The 18,854-nt window shown below is 42.8% G+C and overlaps 2 protein-coding genes across 8 annotated transcripts in view; one reads left to right on the top strand and one right to left on the bottom strand.

Annotated features, from left to right (window-relative positions):
- NRG4 (neuregulin 4) overlaps positions 1–6,683 on the bottom strand; it is a 113,962-nt gene extending 107,279 nt beyond the window's left edge. Inside the window, exons 1-2 of the mRNA XM_086364986.1 lie at positions 6,663–6,683; positions 5,696–5,742 (exon numbers count right to left, since the gene is read on the bottom strand). Of these exons, the coding sequence (XP_086221112.1) occupies positions 5,696–5,742; positions 6,663–6,683 (68 nt within the window). The remainder of the gene's footprint in view (positions 1–5,695; positions 5,743–6,662) is intronic.
- The window catches only part of TMEM266 (transmembrane protein 266), a 124,086-nt gene that overhangs the window by 1,256 nt on the left and 103,976 nt on the right, over positions 1–18,854 (top strand). The gene's annotated exons all lie outside the window — the stretch shown is intronic.

Raw genomic sequence — 18,854 nt, 5'->3', positions numbered from 1 at the left:
AGTATAGAATAAAAATGGTTATCACAAGATGTTTGGATATGGCAACAGGACTATAATTGCTTCTAAAATATATAGTAGAGTGCCACATTTAATCCTGAGAACACATTTTTTTAATGGTCATATATACCAGATATTGGTACATGATCTCATTTAATCTTCATAACAAACCTGTTATCTCCATGTTGAACACGAAGAGGCTAAGACTTAGGTTAGCTAACTTGCCCAAGGTCACACAGTCAGGGACAGGATAAGGATACAAACTCTAGTGCATCTGGTTGCTGGGGAAGGAGGGGTTTAGTGCGTGGGTAAAGGGGTGGGAGTAATGTTTAACCCTCGTACTGCCACTCCATCTACATTTTCATTAAGATCAAAGCTTATGAATGAACATACAGGCTTGGATCTGATTTTCCATTTCATAGATTCAATTCAACCTTTGTGACTTTCCAGTAATAGAAACTGTTGTTTCAGAATGGATTTGTGTGGAATTTTTTAAGGTGGCACTGAGCCTATAAACATGGATTTGAGACATGTTTCTTAGACTTGCAGAGAATGCACTTATGGTTGCCAGATGGGGAGTGGATGGAGGGACAGGATAGGGAGTTTGGGATGGACATGTGCACACTGCTGTATTTAAAATGGACAACCAACAAAGACCTACTGTATAGCGTATGGAACTCTGCTCAGTGTTACGTGGCAGCCTGGATGGGAGGGGGGTTGGGGGGAGAATGGATACATGGATACGTATGTCTGAGTCCCTTCTCTGTTCACCTGAAACTATCACAACATTGTTAATCGACTATCAGATCAGATCAGATCAGATCAGTGGCTCAGTCGTGTCCGACTCTGCGACCCCATGAATCGCAGCATGCCAGGCCTCCCTGTCCATCACCAGCTCCCAGAGTTCACTCAGACTCACGTCCATTGAGTCAGTGACGCCATACCCCAATACAAAATAAAAAGATTAAAAAAAATTTTTTTTTAAAGACATGTGTCTATTCGGCTCTCCCAAAACAGTTTCAAAAAGTTGTTTCCCTTCACATTTAAATCTATAAAATGTATATACATCAGGTAGAATGAATCATTCACATTTCTCATGGTCACATTCCAGTCCTATCTTCTCCCTACACTGCACACCATTTTCTGGTCTCACTGCCAGTCATTAAAACATTGACACACGTGTGTGTATGTGCCTTAACCAGGTGAAGAAATCTATGCAAGCTGTAGACCATAATCCAGTTTCTCTGTGATTGTAGCAGCTCTTCATTAGAAAAATCTTGGAATTTGTACATTTAACAATGGATGTAAATTTAATATTTTTATATAAATGCATTATTATAATGCAGGTATTAGATCTTGTTACACATTCCTAACAGTTTTCACTGTAGTTGCATTGATGGGAAGTTCATCCAGGGGGGCTACAAAGTTTTATACTCAGGTCACATATTTGAGAGGGTGGTGAGAAAAGTATAGATAAGCATAAGGGATTATTTGAAAATTGTATCCCATGGAAGTTACAGCTTTAATGTTAAATTGGTGAATAATATTAGGTCAGAAATAAAAGACTCTCTTGTAAATTCTATAAGCTTTGTTTTCTTTCTTGGGCAATATAACTGGTTTTAGGACATCATGATGTTACTTTTTTCATTATTCTGTATTCTGTTGATAGTAAAGCAATTTGTTACAACCATTTTGCCTCACAGAAGTCACTTGGTTTTGGAAGCACACAGCTCTGGTGCTTATGGAAATGCTGAGGTGGAGCCTTTCTGCCCTGGGGATTTCCAGTTTCTGATCAGATAAACTCAAGAAAAGTCCTGATGTTAACTGAGGGGGAAGTGGAAAGCAAAGAGAGGCATTGTTTGATTCTGGGGAGTAAATGGGTTTTCCGATGGGGAGCACCTCTATCTTCTACAGTCAGTTGTCTCATAATTAAGAAGCATCCAAGAAGTCTACTTTCTTCTATTCAAGCAGGATTTTATTTACTGCAGGGCTGAGCACCCTTTTCTGGTGCAGTGGTCAATTTGAGGAACATTAAAATGTTTCTGACTACATATTTGTTTTTCTGAAACATATGTTTACACTGGGAAAAACCATATGGACAACTATGGATGCTTAAGTGTTATTTTTTTTCCCTTCGCCAAGGATTTTTTTTTTTTCTTTTTTTGGAAGCAACTAAAATTTTTCCAAGCTATGTAACTAACATGCATTGCAGTGACTTATTGTAATGCACATTTTAATGTATTGTTGAGTAAGACACTGGGAACTGGCATATTGTCTTTCCTTGACTGACCTTGTAGGCTACTTACTTGTGAAATGTTTTGTTTTCTTACACTTAACTTAGTATTCTCTAAAATGAGATATTTGTCTCTGTGTCAGCAATCTGGAATCACGAAAGTTCACAGTCAGTTACTCTGAAATACTCGATTTTCACCAGTCGTCTTTTTCTCTCCTTGGTGGAAGCTATAGCAAGGGTTTTAATTTTATTTAGAAAGTGGTTCACAACCTGCTAGTTAATCCATCCCCTTTCCAAACTGAACCAGAGTTCACAAATGCTGGCCAGGCACACCCTCCATAGGACTTTCTCCAATAGTCCTGGTCTGTTGAGAGACCTAGACCTTTGGTTGAGCTTGTATGCACTGAGTTGCCCCATAAGGAAGATGTAAGGGTTCCTAAAGTGGGCTCACATCTGTGGGCTTTGGGCGCAAGGGAGGATGGAGGCTGCTTATAGGAAAGGGCCAGGAAATCAATTCTTCTGTACCAACATGAGTATCTATTGTGATTTCTACTTGCAAATATGTATGTGTTGTAAAATGTTCAACCATTACATAAATATAGAAAGTAGAGGTCCATGGTTAGAATCTTTGATAGTCTTATACCTTCACGAGACCACCGTTAATAGTTTGGTATGGATTTCTCTGGATTTCTTAATGCAGATACTAAAATGTTACTGTTCACCAACAATACTATACATAGGTGCATACTGCTTTGCAGTTTCTTTTCTTGTACTTGGCAGTATACTTTGAACCACTAGAGAGCCCTTGAATGGCATACTTATGGACACGGCCACAATGGGAGCTAGACGAGAGGAGCCCTGTAACCAGGGCTGGAGGAAGGGAACTGATGTGTGCTGTGTCCTGCCATAGGTAGTTTCACATTCGTGTCTCCTTTAGCCCTTTGCAAGGACCCTTTGTGGTCAACTCTTTCTAGATTAGAAGAGAAGAGTCCGAGGTACGTGACATAAGGAGCAGAGGCTGAGGTGCAGGCCCTGGCCAGTATGGCTCAGAATCTGGGCCTTTTCCTCCTCTTCACTCGCACTGCAGGATGGAGAGCGCCTCCCACCCTCCTCTGCCTCTGCCTGTCCACCGGGGCCCCCCTTGCTGTTCCTGCTGCCTCAGAGCCTTAGCACTAGCGCCTCCCTCTCCTGGACCATGCTTCCTGCAGATTCCTGCATGGTTTGCTCCCTCACCTCCTTTTGGCTCTGCTCAAAGTCTCATCACTCCTTTAAAACTACACACCATCCCACAGGCATTCCCACCCCTCCTCCTGCTTTGCTTTTATCCACAGCCCCTCCAAACACACTCTATAAAAATCAGCCCCAGGGAATGAACGCTCCAGAGCACAGGGATTTTGTCTATTTTGTGCACTCCCCTAACCCTGGTGCTGTGGAAAAGATCTGACAAGTCACCGTGGCATCCTTGAGTCTTTCCAACCTCCCACTCTTCTTGTTTTCTTGTAGCCCTTACAGTTCCCCGTCGTGAGCAGTGAAACCTCTCAAATGCAAAGGCTCTATATGTGTTGGGGGTGGGGGAGAACAACAAGAAAAGTGGAGAAGAATCGGGGGAGATCTTGTCTTACTTTTGAGCCATTGTTGGCAAAAGAGGAACCTCCCAGACAGAGTCAGCCCTTGGGAAGATGAAAAGAAAGTCTCCTGAGGGCTGCAGTGTATAACAAGGAAGCAAAAGGTACATCGGCATATGGCTTGGGACGGAAAGGAGACCTGTGTGGGTTCCCTTCTATTTGGAGTGCAGAACAATTTTGAAGACTTCCAAAGAAGGATGCTCTAGATTTCACCAACTTTCCCATGGCCTGAGTCACTAGAAAAGAAAAGGAATCTGTGAACACTCAAACAGGCAGGTTAATCATGGCACCAACAGCTTCATCCTCTTTTTTTTTTTTTTTTAAGTTGAATACCTGTTGGTGTCTTTCCTGCTTAAGCCAGGGTGTGAAAGTTCATTGCCAAAGCATTTATCTCATGACTCTGAGTTTTGCAGAAAACGTACCCCAATAGCATCCCAGCCTGAGATTATTTTGGTCCCAGCAGTCTCAGACTCTGAGTTACCGTTCATTCATCTATTGTTTGCAGTAGTTCTTGGGCAGCAGCAAAATGATGGGCATCTGGGACACGAACGTGACTCAGAACACTGTAGAACTGAGTACACTGGAATGCCAGAGGGAGGGAATGGCTATGGGATGAAGTCTCGGTGGAGCCTCTCCTCAGCCACAGGGAAGCCTCCTTCTCCTTCTCTCCTCCTCAGTGCCTTTAATTGCTGCCCTAGGCGGTCCGAATTATCTACCAGGAGAGAATTCCCCTCCAAGAAAATGCAACCTGCCTGAAACTGCTTTTGATTTGTAATGGAAACTACTCAGTAGCTAGGACAGGGCCAATAACTCGGGCTCCCACAGCTCATTAAAACAAAGAATTTTAATAAGTATTTCTGCCCTTTGCAGCCCAGGTTTTTGGAAGTGCATTCTGCTATCAGGCAGCTCTTCTCTGAATTTCAGCCTCAAGCCATAACACATGCAGTGCTTTCTGCTACTCTTGGCTTGAACTAAGTCTGAAGTGAGTTATTTCATCCGTGATTTTCTGACAGTCCCCCATCCCAGTTACAGAATTGCCATCATGTCCAGCCAATGCAATATAGAAATAAGGTTAAGTAACCTTTCTCCCATAATGATTTCCCTTCAAACAGTTAAATCTTTGATTTTACCTTATTTTGATGCAGCTTTAAAAAAAAAAACACAAAACAATTTCTGTGACACTTGATAATTCTCCTTTAACCATGGCCACTGAAATGTATTAGTTATACCCTTCAAAACAAAATAACAAGGTAAAATATATTGTAATTGTGTTCCATTGTTTGGTAGCAGAGCTTCAAAAGAAAAGCCTGGAAGAGTCTCTTTCTTTTCTCCCTGTCCTTTCATTATCAGTTTCTACCAGGGACTCTGCATTTTCACTCCCCACTTCCTGTCTTACCGGGAACCCCTGTCCCCACCCGTCTTCGTCTTCGGAACAGAACTCTTAAAGGTCACCCCTGATTGCCTAATCACAAATCCAATGGCCCTTTCTCAGATTTCGTTCCTGATGGCTCAGCAACATCTGACCCCATTGACTTCCACTCCTTGAACTACTCCCTGCTGGCAGTGTCTTCCTAACCTGTCTGATCTTTCCTCAGCTCTCAACCTTTCTGTTCTATCAAGAGGCAGCCCTGAGAAGAAATTAGAGTGTGAGCTCTGCCCAGGGGGTGAATCCTGGCTCTAGCTCTTCCTAATTGTGTGACTTTGCACAAATGGTTTAATAACCCCATGCCTCAGTTTCCTCATCAGTCAAATGGGAAGAAGAGTAGCTTTGTCATAGGGCTGTCAGGAAGAAGATGAAATGAGTGTGCCTGGTAAACAGCAAGCACTCAGTAAATGTCACCTTTTATCCCTGTAACTTCCTGTTTGGATGCCTTCAGAGTCTGGTAGCTGCGGGGTAAAACCGTAACTTTAGCACCTGATTAGTTTGCTCTCTGCCCCAACTCTTTCCAGAGTGTGCCCACTTCCTAGCCTTTGCTCTGATCCTCCTTCCCCCGCCAAGGAAGGGAAGAGAGCTGAGCGCTGTGCCTGCCTGGAGGCTCTGAGCACAGACCGCCTTATAATGAAAGACATCCTCCCTTGGGCACCGAGCCTATCTCTCTCAGGCAGATTATAAATTACCTAAGGACACCAGCTGTGATTTATACTCTTAAAAAATATTGCCTCAGCATTTAGCACTGTACTTTACACATAGTAGGAATTTAACTCATATCTTTGAACTGCCAGAACTTTATAGGTTTCCTTGGTCCTCCCAAAATCCTTTTTCCTCCTACACTGAAACACCTATTGATCGGTCCTAAAGCCCATGTAAGCTTTATATGGGGAGATTGACTTGACACCACAGGGCGAGTTAACCACCTCAACCTTTTTGGAATGAGGAGGGATATACAGAAATCATTAAAATAATGGGAGCACAGGGAGTTATTTAATGCTTTTTAAAAGGAGTTTGAAATCCTACCAACCCATGAAGCTGTTAGGATTTTATAAAGTGGAGCTTTCTTCTGTCCTCCTGCCATCCATCCCAAGTAAAATGAGCTCTGAGGGTTTAAGTGGCAAATCTTTAGACCTCGTTACAGGCCTGCTCCTGAGCCACTGTGTTCTAGCCCTGTTTTCTTTCCCCTTACTATGCAGGTGAAGAGAACAGTGAAGTTGAATGAAGATCAGAGGAGGGGCTGCCTACTTAAAAAAAAGTTAATCCTGTTCCTGACATTCTGTTGGCATGGCAGATACTCCCATCAGTTTCTGCTGTGTCTCTGAGGTCGTGTATAGTCACAGAGTTGTGCTGCCAGTAGAAGTTTCCCCTCTCTTACCCTGGCAGCCTTACAGACCATGTTCGTTGCATCTTCAGATCTGTAGCAGGATTTTTCAGCTTCAGCATTATTGACATGTGGGGCTGGATAACTTTGTTGTAGGGGAGCTGTCCTGTGCACTGTTTAGTAGCATCCTGGGCCTCTACCTACCAGCTGCCAGTTGTGATGACCAAAAAATGCCTCTACATATTGCCAGATGCCCCCTGGGAATCTTTGGCATCTCTCAGTTGAGAACCATTGCTCTATAGGATCAAACATGGAAACTCAGCATCTTACCATTGTGCAAGAATACCAGAATTTGGACAGTTGGGGGCAACTGAAGGTGAGGATTTTAATAGCTGTAAAAGGTGAATTTATGTTTGAAATTACTAACACAGGGAAACTTTAGTGTTATAAGCAGTTATAGATTTTATCATAAATAAGAAGAAGTAAACAAATAAAGTCATTATAGAAGTTGAGACCATTTTACCCCTAATGGCCTTGGATCTGAATACAACACCTCATTCTAGGGCTGTTTCAACCATCCATGGAATATTTTTGTTGGAATTGTATTTAAGGCCTTTGGCAGTGAGTATATAATTGTATTTAGGCCTTTGACTATAAGTATATTAAACCAAAAATAATTAATATTTCTGGAGAAATTGTGGTTAATTACCATTGGAGAAAATTATATTTGACCTAAGGTTGGCTGGCTCGCTTCACCAGAGGCTGCTTCTGACCACAAAGATGCTTGAAAACAGCACTTGCAGGCGCTTCAGGGGTGAAGGAGTAATGACAAGGCATTTTGGGCTTTGGTGAAGGCCCACAATTGATCAGCAGTGTCCATGGCAGTCAGAAAATGTAACTGTATACGTGTGATTTGAAACCCAACTCCAACTGACAGTCACCATGGTGTTCTTTCTAAAGACAGTAGCTACGTTTCATGTCACGCCCCAAGACTGAAAGTAACAATAAATATACTGCCTTCTGAAAAACCTTAAGGCTCCAGCCTCAGGAGAGACCTGCTTTGACCAGAGATCACCTTTGGTGTGTTAATTTCCTTTGAAAAGGAAACGCATACACAGAAGACCCCAAGATGCTCACTACCCAAGAGTTGAGAAATGAGCCTTGTGCAATGTCTTGAATCAAGGAAGCCAGTAGACTAACTGATTCCATGGATAACTGTGAGCATCTTCAGTGTTCCAGACTTGTGCTAACAGGTGAAAAGAACTCCAAATGTCATGTCAGTGCTGTGAGGTGAACTGTGTTCCCCCAAAATGCATATGATGAAATCCTAACCCCCAGTGTGGTTGTTTGTGGAGCAAGAATCTTGAGGAAATAATTAAGATTAAATGAGGTCAATAATTAAAAAAAAAAGATGTATCCCAATGTTCATTGTGGTGCTGTTTACATTAGCCACGACATGGAAGTAACCTAAATGTCCATTGACAGATGACTGAATAAAGTAGATGTGGTACATATATACGATGGAATATTATCCGCCATAAAAAAGGAATGAAATTGGGTCATCAGTAGTGATGTGGATGGGCCGAGAGTCTGTCATACAGAGTGAAGTAAGTCAGAAAGAGAAAAACAGATATTGCTTATTAATGCATATGTATGGAATCTAGAGAGATGGTGCTGATGAACCTATTTGCAGGGCGGGAACAGAGATGCAGACACAGAGAACACACGTGTAGACACGGGGGAGTGGAGGGTGAGATGAATTGGGAGTGGGATTGACATGCATACACTACCATGTGTAGAATAGGTAGCTAGTGGGGACCTGCTACATAGCACAGGAGACTCAGCTCAGTGCTCTGTGATGGCCTAGAGGGGTGGGATGGGGTGGGTGGGAGGGAGCTTCAAGAGGGAAGGGATATATGTATACATATAGCTGATTCACTTCATTGTACAGCAGAAACTAACACAACATTGAAAAGCAATTATACTCCAGTTTAAAAAGAAAAGATTGACTGAGGTCATAAGGATGGGGCCTTAATCTGCTAGGGAGTTCTTTCTAGCTGTCTCTCCCTCTCTCTTTTTCCCCACTCCCAGTGTGAGGATATAGCAGAAAGAAGAGCTCTCACTAGAACCAGACTGTACTGGCACTCTGATCTTGGACTTTTCATCTCCAGAACTGTGAGAAAATAAGTGTGTTATTTAAGCCATGTAGTCTAAGGAATTTTGTTAAGGCAGTCTAAGTTGACTAGTACATCCAGCATCCTCACTGAACAGATGAAGAGACTGGATCCAGAGAGGTAACGACTTTCCCAAGGTCCAGGTACTAAGTTAGTGGTAGAACTGGAGCACAAAACAGGTTTCGTGAGCCCTAGTCCAATGTCTGTTCCTCTTTCCCCACTGCCTCGGGTCATTGTTGCTGTTGTTGTTCAGTCGTGCAGTCTTGAAGTGTCTGACTCTTCACAACCTTGTGGACTGCAACACACCAGGCTTCCCTGTCTCTCGATGTCTCCCAGAGTTTGCCCAAGTTCATGTCCACTGAATCAGTGATGCCATCCAACCAGCCATCCTTATCTCTAGAACCCATCTCTCCTCATAGTCCTTGTGCTTGCCCTGTTTAGCTCAGCATTGCTGTGAGGATCAGTGAGATGGTACAAAAAATGACAGTTTAAGTTCTAAACTACAAAATATTTTACAAATATAAATATCATGCTCAACTCAGATTTTGCCTAGGATGCAGAAATCTGGGCTTCCTTGGGAGCTCAGCTGGTAAAGAATCTGTCTGCAATGCAGGAGACCCCAGTTTGATTCCTGGGTTGGGAAGATCCTCTGGAGAAGGGGTAGGCTACCCACTCCAGTATTCTTGGGTTTCCCTGGTGGCTCAGACAGTACAGAATCTGCCCACATGTGGGAGACCTGGGTTCGATCCCTGGGTTGGGAAGATCCCCTTGTCATGTGAATTAAATTCACCCATTCCTGTCCATTTTAGTTCACTGATTCCTAAAATGTTGGTATTCACTCTTGCCATCTCCTGCTTGAGCAGATCCAGTTCACCTTAATTCATGGATCTACCGTTCCAGGTTACTATGCAATATTGTTCTTCACAGAATCAGACTTTACTTTCACCACTGGACGCATCCACAACCAAGTGTCTTTTACACTTTGGCCCCGCTGAATTCTTTCTGGAGCTATTTCTCTGCTTTTCCCCAGTAGCATATTGGACACCTACCAACCTGGGGGGCTCATCTTCTGGCGTCATATCTTTTTGCCTTTTCATACAATTCACGGGGTTCTTGAGGCAAGAATACTGAGGTGGTTTGCCATTCCTTTCTCCAGTGGACCATGTTTTGTCAGGACTGTCCACCATGACCTGTCCGTCTTGGGTGGCCCTGCATGGCATGGCTCATAGCTTCGTTGAGTCATACAAGACTGTGATGCGGTGTGATCATTTTGGTTAGCTTTCTTTGATTGTGATGAGGTGATCAAGATGGCGGAGTAGAAGGATATGTGTTTATTTTCTCTTTTACAAAGGTCAAGAAAGAGTCAATTCCTTGGTTCTGTTTGACTGAAGTATGATAATGTTTTGCTCCCACAGATTCTGCATACGACTCTACTTCCTGAATGAAAACATGTCTCTCCTTCTCCAAGTCTAGTTTATCACCTGTATGTGTGTTAGTCACTCAGTTGTGTCTGACTCTTTGCAATCCCATAGCCTATAGCCCGCCAGGCTCCTCTGCCCATGGAATTCTCCAGCCACGCATACTGGAGTGAGTTGCCATTCCCTTCTCCAGGAGTGCTTCCCAACCCAGGGATCGAACCTGGGTCTCCTGCATTGTAGGCAGATTCTTTACTGTCTGAGCCACTACTCAGACAGTAGATTCCTACTATACATAAACAGATTTCATTTCCCAACATTTTCCATAATTATTTCACCCAGTTTTTAACCTTCCAAAAAGAATCTTCATCTGTTATATCATAAACTAAAATAGTTCCATTTGAATCTCTGTAGCAAATTAGACCCAATCCATGGAATCTCTTCTGACCTGCTGTATACCATATAGCAAGATTTATTTCCTCACCGGTATTTAACTTCTGAAAGTGGTGGTCTAGGCTTGTCTTGCTGCTCAGGAATGTCATCAGAGGCTAGGATTTCATTTAGCATTTTGTTTCTCATGGTCATGAGCACATGCTTCACCTCCAGGCATTTCATGTATATTCCGGGCAGGAAGAAGGAGAGGGACAAAGGTGAAGTAAAAAAGCTTTTTCCTCTCCAGGTTTTACCTTCATACTGGGGAAGGGACTTCATGTTTTATTTTATTAATCAGGACTATATCACATTACCACTTCTTAATGCAAAGGTGTCTGGGAGTACAAGTATTTTGCTTTCTAGCCTCTACTGTAGAGGGAGAAAACGGTTGAATGGGACTTGTGAGCCAAGTTAAGGTAATTATCACAGAGAACATGACATCTCTGCAGAATCATTGGGGGCTAGAGAGCCAGGCTCAGAATATAATCAAGGTGGCCAGGCACAGCTCAAAGGCATGGGCGCTGCTGCACTAGTCTGGGCTGGTCACTTGCAGTCAACATTCATGCCATTCCCATGGACTCTCATTCCACCAGTTACACTTTTGCATTCTTACTAAGGATTCAGAGTCCTTGGATGAGCCTAAGTCATATTTCCATGCTGTAATATATAGGAAGGGTAGGGAGTGAGACTGTATGGCCTCCTCTTGGGCTTCCATAATGGCCAAAGGGAGAGTCTGCCCACCACCCATCTTGTAATTCCTCCAGTAGAGATGGTGCTACAATGCTATGCAGCCAAAAATGACAAGTAGTGACCATCCCCCTATTTTATAGATGGGGAACCCAGAGTTCAGAAGGAGGAAAGAGCTCAGTCTATACTACTGAGTGGGTGAAGGGCAGAGGCAGGATTTTATCTTATCCTGATGCCCCCAATCTGCTTGGTCCCAGAGAAGCAGCTCCCCTCAGAGTCTTCTCAAAATCTTTGACATTCCCTATGATGAGGGAGGGTTGTCTTTGGAGGCAGTCCCTCCTTTTTCCAGTCTGTGGGTAATTCCCTCTCTCCCTGTAGGATCTTCCCAACAACTGCTTCCTCTTTGTCTTCCTTTCCAAAAGTAAGAACAAACTTACTGACACTTAGGACTCCCTTAAGACAATACTGAATGGAGTTTTTTTAAATGAAAATGCTATGTGTTAAGTACCATACACTTCTGAAGAGGAATAGCTAGGCAAAACCCCTCAAGATTTATATGAAGGTGGATAAACTTTTCTGGCTACCATCACCCACCAGCCTGTGTGAAAAAAAGACCAGACAGGGATTTCCCTTGTGGTCCACTGGTTAAAGATCCCATGCTCCCAGGGCAGGGGTCTTGGGTTCAATCCCTGGCCAGGGAACTAAGATCTATATATGGCCACATATAGCATGGCCAAAAATAAATGAATAAAAATACTCTACAAAATAAAATATATATTAAAAATAAAACATAATTCTCAACTTAAAAAAAAAAAAAAGACTAGTCAAGAAGATTTGATTCACTGGGCAGAGTTTGAGGGACAGTGCAATTGGAGATGGGCAGGGAGAGCCTTGATGCCTCCCAGCCAAGGGAGAGGGCTCCCACAGCACCCTCACTTTGGTGCCCCTGACTCAGATCCTATGGAGATTCCCATAAGGCCTTTTCAGAAGCCATAGCTGCATCCCAAGGTATGTTCCATCTTTGGACACCAACCCAGAGAATGCTGTCAGTTAAGGAAGCTTTACAGTCAAGTGCAAAGACTTTAGCCCCTTTACTTCAATCCTTGTCAACTCCTCCACTCCCGGCCCACCACTGATCCTGGGACGTGAGAGCAATGGAGGAAAGGAAGGAGAGAAAAGCAGATTTCATCTCCTTCCCCATTTGCAAGACCTCAAGCTGTGAGTCAGTCTGAGCCATGTGGACAGAAAGAACTTTGAGCTAAAAGTGAGATTGAAGATTTGATTTAGACCAGATGAATTTAAAACAAAAAACAACACCTGAAAATTAGTCTTAATTGCTAAAATTAGGTGGTCCTTGAAAGTATGAGTAATCAGAAAGCTATGGAGTCTATTTGAAGACAAAGGTTGGGGAGAGATAAGGCTGTTTCTAGTTGTAACCACATTCAGACTGTTGTTACTCTCCTTTTCCACAGATAACATTCCAACTTTTGAGAAAATGCATGGGACTAAGGCATAAGGATTTCTGGAGGCGAGCCCCCGCTATTGCACACACTAGGAGGGTAACTCTGGACCACTTTGTCTTCTGGGTCTTGGCATCCTCTCCCCAAATGATGGGATTGTACTTTGTGATTTAGGTATCCCAGAATAATTTCTCTACTCCTCTGAACCGTGCAGTGACTTAAAACAGCAGGACAAAATAATTCACACAGCGAGCTTGCTTTACAAATTGTACTTCAGTTATATTTGTTGGAAGAGTCAAGCATAGATGAATGGCATTTGGCAGGAGAAAACCTTAGTACATCCGAAACCCTTAATTATGCACAATAGGCAGCTCTGTAGCTTGGTCTATGTCAAAAGATGCCACATTATCAAATGACACATTGTAGAGACGTATCAGAGTTTTTGCAATAGCTTGCTCATCTGTAGTATGATTTTCCTGTGTCAGACAGGTAGCATCCATGTTGTCACCTGAGTCTTCATTTGAAAATCTAAGTGCTCCTATATTTAAAGTCCTCTTGTCTAGTTCCTATAGCGATGAATCCATTGAAATTGATGACACTAAATAGGAAGTTTAGTGATAACATATTTATTTCCAGAGTTTGTATGTAGTTAAATATCACCATACTAGGTATAAGTTTTATACAGAGCTCCTTATGAATTTTATTATATATGTAATATATAAAAATCACACATAAGTAATATATATATCAGAAGCACTTTTCCTGCAAAAAGAAAATCATATGTAATCCTCCTACCCTAACAGGCTTCCCTAGTGGCTCAGACTTGGTAAAGAATCTGCCTGCAATGCAGGAAATTGGGTTTAACCCTGCTGGTTCAATCCTTGGGTCAGGGAGATCCTCTGGAGGAGGGCATGGCAACCCACTCCAGTATTCTTGCCTGGAGAATCCCATGGACAGAGGAGGCTGGTGGGCTACAGTCCATGGGGTCGCAAAGAGTCAGACACAACTGAGCAAGTAACTCTACTCTATAATTACTATTCCCCTTTTGTGCTTATTCTTTCAGACCTGTTTTGCAAATACACAAATATTAATGATTGTTTTCTTTTTTATTATTTATTTTGGTAGAATACACATAATGTAGAATTTACCCTTTTGGGGAACTTCCCTGTCAGTCCAGTGGTTAATACTCCATACTGCCAATGCAGAGGGCATGGGTTCAATCCCTGGTCAGGAAACTAAGATCCTGCATGCTACTAACTGTGGCCAAAAAAAAAGAATTTACCATTTTACCTATTTTGGTAAAATACGCATAACATAGAATTTACTATTTTGACTATTTTTAAATATATAGTTCAGTGACATTAAGTGCATTCACATTAAGTTCTGGAGATCTGCTGAACAAAATAGAGCCTGTAATTAAGTAAATCCACATTGTTGTTCACCATCACCACCATACATGTCCAGAACTCTCCTCGTCTTGCAAAATCGAAGCTCTGTACCTGATAAACACGAGGACTTTTTTTTTTTTACAGCTGCACAACCCCACTACACACACTTTGTGTTATTGATGGCAAAAATTTTCTTTTTATATCCTATCTCATATTTTGAGGCATATATGTTCAGTTTAATAACTTACTGAAGACAACAAGGAGGCCTGTGTAACAAAAATAGGAAATAAAACTGGAAAAGAGCATTTGCAGGGCCTTGTGGACTATGGTGAGCATTGAATTTCATGCAAAATTTACCGGGACATCTTTGTATAGTTGAGGGCGGAGGAGTAACATGATTTAGTTTGTCTTACTGGGCTGCCTCCTAGAGTTTGATTAGCAGGGGGTGGGAGAGAAAGCAGACAAGCAGTGGGGAGTTTCTTTCAGGTGAGAGTTGATAGTGTCATGGACCAGGTTGCCCTCAGTGGAAGCAAAGGCAAATGGTTGGATTCTGGATATATGTGGAAGGTAGAACCAATAGGATTTGTTGATGGATTGGATGTCGGGTGAGAGAGAGAGAGGAGTCAAGGTTGACTTCAAGGTTCTAGGCTTGAGCCACCGAATGAAATTGCCATTTCCTGAAGTGGAGATGGAGGAAAGTGAAAGTCGTTCAGTCGTGTCTGACTCTGCGACCCCATAGACTATACAGTCCATGGAATTCTCTAGGCCACAATACTGGAGTGAGTGGTCTTTCCCTTCTCCAGGGGATCTTCCCAACCCAGGGATCGAACCCAGGTCTCCCACATTTCAGGCGGATTCTCTACCAGCTGAGCCACAAGGGAAGCCCAAGAATACTGGAGTGGGTAGTCTATCTCTTCTCCAGTGGATCTTCCCAACCCAGGAATCGAGCCAGTGTCTCCTGCATTGCAGGCGGATTCTTTACCAACTAAGCTATCAGGGAAGCACGAGATGGAGGAGGAGGAGGTTTTAGGTGGGGAGAAATGAAGAGTTCTGTTTCAGTCATTTTCAGTTTTACAATCTATGAGATGTTTCATTGAAGATATCAAGTAGGTAGCTGGATATGCAAGTCTGGAGTTCAAGGGAAAGAATGGGGCCAGAGATACCATTTTGGAGAAAGCATGTGTGAATGACATTTTTAAGTCGTGAGACTGAGTGAGCTCACCTAGGCCCTGGAAGAGAGGAGCAGTGAATAAGACAAGAGGTCTGAGTAATGAGCCCTGGGGCATGTCAACATTTAGAGGTCAAGAGGAGGTAGAGGACCCAGTGAAGGAAACTGAGAAGGAACATCCATTGAAGGCAGAGATAAAGAGTACAAAATATTTCAAGAAGGAAGGGTGAGTGGTCCGTTGTCCCATGTGTCTGAGAAATTGAGTGCTGTATTTATCAACATGAAGGTCATGCCTCGTACTTGGGATGTGGCTCTTGTCACCAGGTTCCGTGAACTGATGATGTCAGGGACTCCTGAATCAGGCAATTCTCCTTCCTTTCAGAGCTTCTGAGTCTTAGAGTTCTGCTGCTGCATATTCACATACATTTTGAAATCGGGGCTATTTTGTCTGTACAAATTCTTCCCCAAATCCTGTCTGGGAGGAGAGGAAGACACTTGGCGCCCTCTAACTTTCCTTCTTTAAAGGTCTATGCTGTCTGTCTTTCTTTCTTTTAAATCTTTAGTTGCACCACATGGCATGTGGGATCTTAGTTCCCTCATCAGCAATGGAACCCATGCCCCCTACATTGGCAGCTCTGGGTTTTAACCACTGGACCACCAGGGAAGCCCCTTTATGATATATTCCTTGATAGAAAATCACAGTCCCTGACTGTCTTAACAGCTGTCTGCATGTGTGCTTGCTCAGACATGTCCGACTCTTTGTGACCCCCGTGGACTATAGCCTACCAGACTTCTCTTGATTTCTCTGGGAAATCAAAAAATTTGTCTTGATTTCCCAGGCAAGAATACTGGAGTGGGTTGCCATTTCCTACCCCAGGGGATCTTCCTGACCCAGGGGTTGATCCCCTGTCTCCTGCATCTCCAGCATTGGCAGATGGATTCTTTACTGCTGTGCCACCTGGGAAGCCTTCTTAACAGTTACCACTTATGTAAAAGAACTTTATCTTTTAGCTGAATGTTAAACATCTCATCCTCCAGGAGATAATTATCTAATTTTCTAAATCAGTTGATCCCAAAATGAGTATTCTGTCTTCTCTTGGACCCTCCAGGCAAATAGGTGTTTTTTCCTGCCTCAGAGTGGAGAAATCTTGTTTTAGTGTGATCTGTTCTTTAGCTCACTAGTTTTCCTTACATTCATCACCCAACAATTATTTAACAAAATTCCAACAGCATACTATACTGTATGCATTGAGTCTCATTTGAGAAAGAAACTCTTAGAAAGAGTTTACCAAGTCCCAAGCAGAAGGAGAAGAAGGCATCAGAGGATGAGGTGCCTGGATGGCATCATCGATGCAATGGACATGAACGTGGGCAAACTTAGGGAGATGGTGAAGGACAGGAAGGCCTGGCGTGCTGCAGTCCATGGGGTTGCAAAGAGGCAGACATGGCTTGGCGACTGAACAGCAACAAACCAGAAGTGATTCCCATGGGCAGAAAGGGCAGGAAGAACTCAAAGGAAAGCAGGATTGTGAAAAGGTGTGGAGGGTAAGAAAATGTCATCTCCTGGAAAAGTAGAGCATTAGCTGGGCCTCAAAAGGTAGAAAGGATTTGAACAGGTAGAGCAAAAGATAATCATGCAAGATATTTAACATCATAGTCAAAGTTAGTGCTGATTGCGATGACTGTTTATACAGACAGGTTGGCCTGAAGAGATGGGTTCCTTGTAAGAGATAATTCACACTGAATCATGAACTCATGAAACTCATTCACACTGGCCTGTGCTTGCGTGGCCAATGGTATAAAGATTCTAGATTACCTTTCAGAGGGATATTGATGGTCTGTAGTGGTAGTGAGGCACCTTAGAATTTAGAAATAAGATTGCCTTTATTATCTATTCATTTGCATTCATATGTGAGACACTGAAGAAATATGAAGACAGATAGGCCCCAGTGTTCAAAAGCCTTGAATGGTGACTGCCAAACCACACCCCCTACAAACTGCAAAAGGTATTCAAACCAAGTCCCTGGAACCTGTGTTATTTTTGGTGGGGGGGGAATGTGATTTAAGGCAGATGTGATTAAGTTAAAATTTTTGAGATGAGATCATTCTGGATTATCATGGACACATGGAGAAGAAGAAGTGGCAGTGTGACCCAGAGGCCAAGACTGGAGTGATGAGGCCGCAAGCCAAGGAACACCTGGAGTGATGAGAAGGTAGAGGAGGCCAGAACCAGAGCTTCCCCAGAGAGAGCACAGCCCTACCAGTGCATTAATTTTGGAACTTTGGCCTCAAGAACTGCAAGAGAATATATTTATACTCTTTAAAAAGAATATCTCCATGTTTGTGATACTTTGTTACAGTAGCTACAGGAAACTTAATGATATTAATTATGGTTATTAACAAATGGTATCCAGCCCCATCACTTCATGGCAAATAGAAGGAGAAAAAGTGGAAGCAGTGACAAATTTTATTTTCTTGGGCTCCAAAATCACTGTGGATGGTGACTGCAGCCATGAAATTAAAAGACACTTGCTCCTTGGAAGAAAAGCTATGACAAACCTAGATAGCATGTTAAACAGCAGAGACATCACTTTGCTGACAAAGGTCCATACTATCAAAGCTATGGTTTTTCCAGTAGTCATGTATGGGTGTGAGATTTGGACCATAAAGAAGGCTGGGCACCAAAGAATTGATGCTTTCAAATTATGGTGCTAGAGAAGACTCTTGAGAGTCCCTTGGACAGCTAGGTGATCAAAGCAGTCAATCCTAAAGGGAATCAACCCTGAATATGCATTGGAAGGACTGAAGCTGAAACTCCAATACTTTGGCCACCTGATGCGAAGAGCCAACTCTTTGGAAAAGACCCTGAGGCTGGGAAAGATTGAAGGCAAGAGGAAAAGGGGATGACAGAGTATGAGATGGTTGCATGGCATAACCAACTCAATGGACATGAATTTGAGCAAATTCTGGGAGACAGTGAAGGACAGGGAAGCCTGGTGTGCTGCAGTCTGTGTGGGTTTAGAAGAATCCGGTAGTTTAGTGAACGTCACCTGCTTTGTGATATTAGGGAAGCAAGTCCAGAACATAACTATAATATAGCAAGTTTAAATACAATTATTGGGACTTCTCTGGTGGTCCAGTGGCTAAAGCTCTGTGTTCCTAATGCAGGGGGGCCAAGTTCAATCCTTGGTCAGGAAACTAGATCCCACATGCCACAACTGAAGATCCAACTAAGACTTAATGCAGCCAAATATGTGTATATATATATATATATATATATATATATATAGTCTCTGATCAGCTTTTGGTGTGCTCACTCTGGGCCCCTGGTAGTGAACTTGAGCATTTTGGATCCTGAAAGGGAAGCTTTCTCTCTTTCTCACACATGTACCAATGAATACATTTGCAACCTGGTTTTTATTTCTTGGGAGTTTGATTAGCATGATTTAGCTAATCACGCAAAGGTTGACTCAACCTTGAGATTGACAAAACTAGAGACCACATCCTGACGCTTAGTGAATT

Source organism: Bos grunniens, chromosome 21 (assembly GCF_055505025.1).
Source record: "Bos grunniens cultivar Pamir isolate PY7600 chromosome 21, Bosgru_T2T1.0, whole genome shotgun sequence".
NCBI classification, from domain to species: domain Eukaryota; kingdom Metazoa; phylum Chordata; class Mammalia; order Artiodactyla; family Bovidae; genus Bos; species Bos grunniens.
Note: the sequence above shows the minus strand (reverse complement) of the source record. Positions and strands in the feature narration are given on the sequence as shown.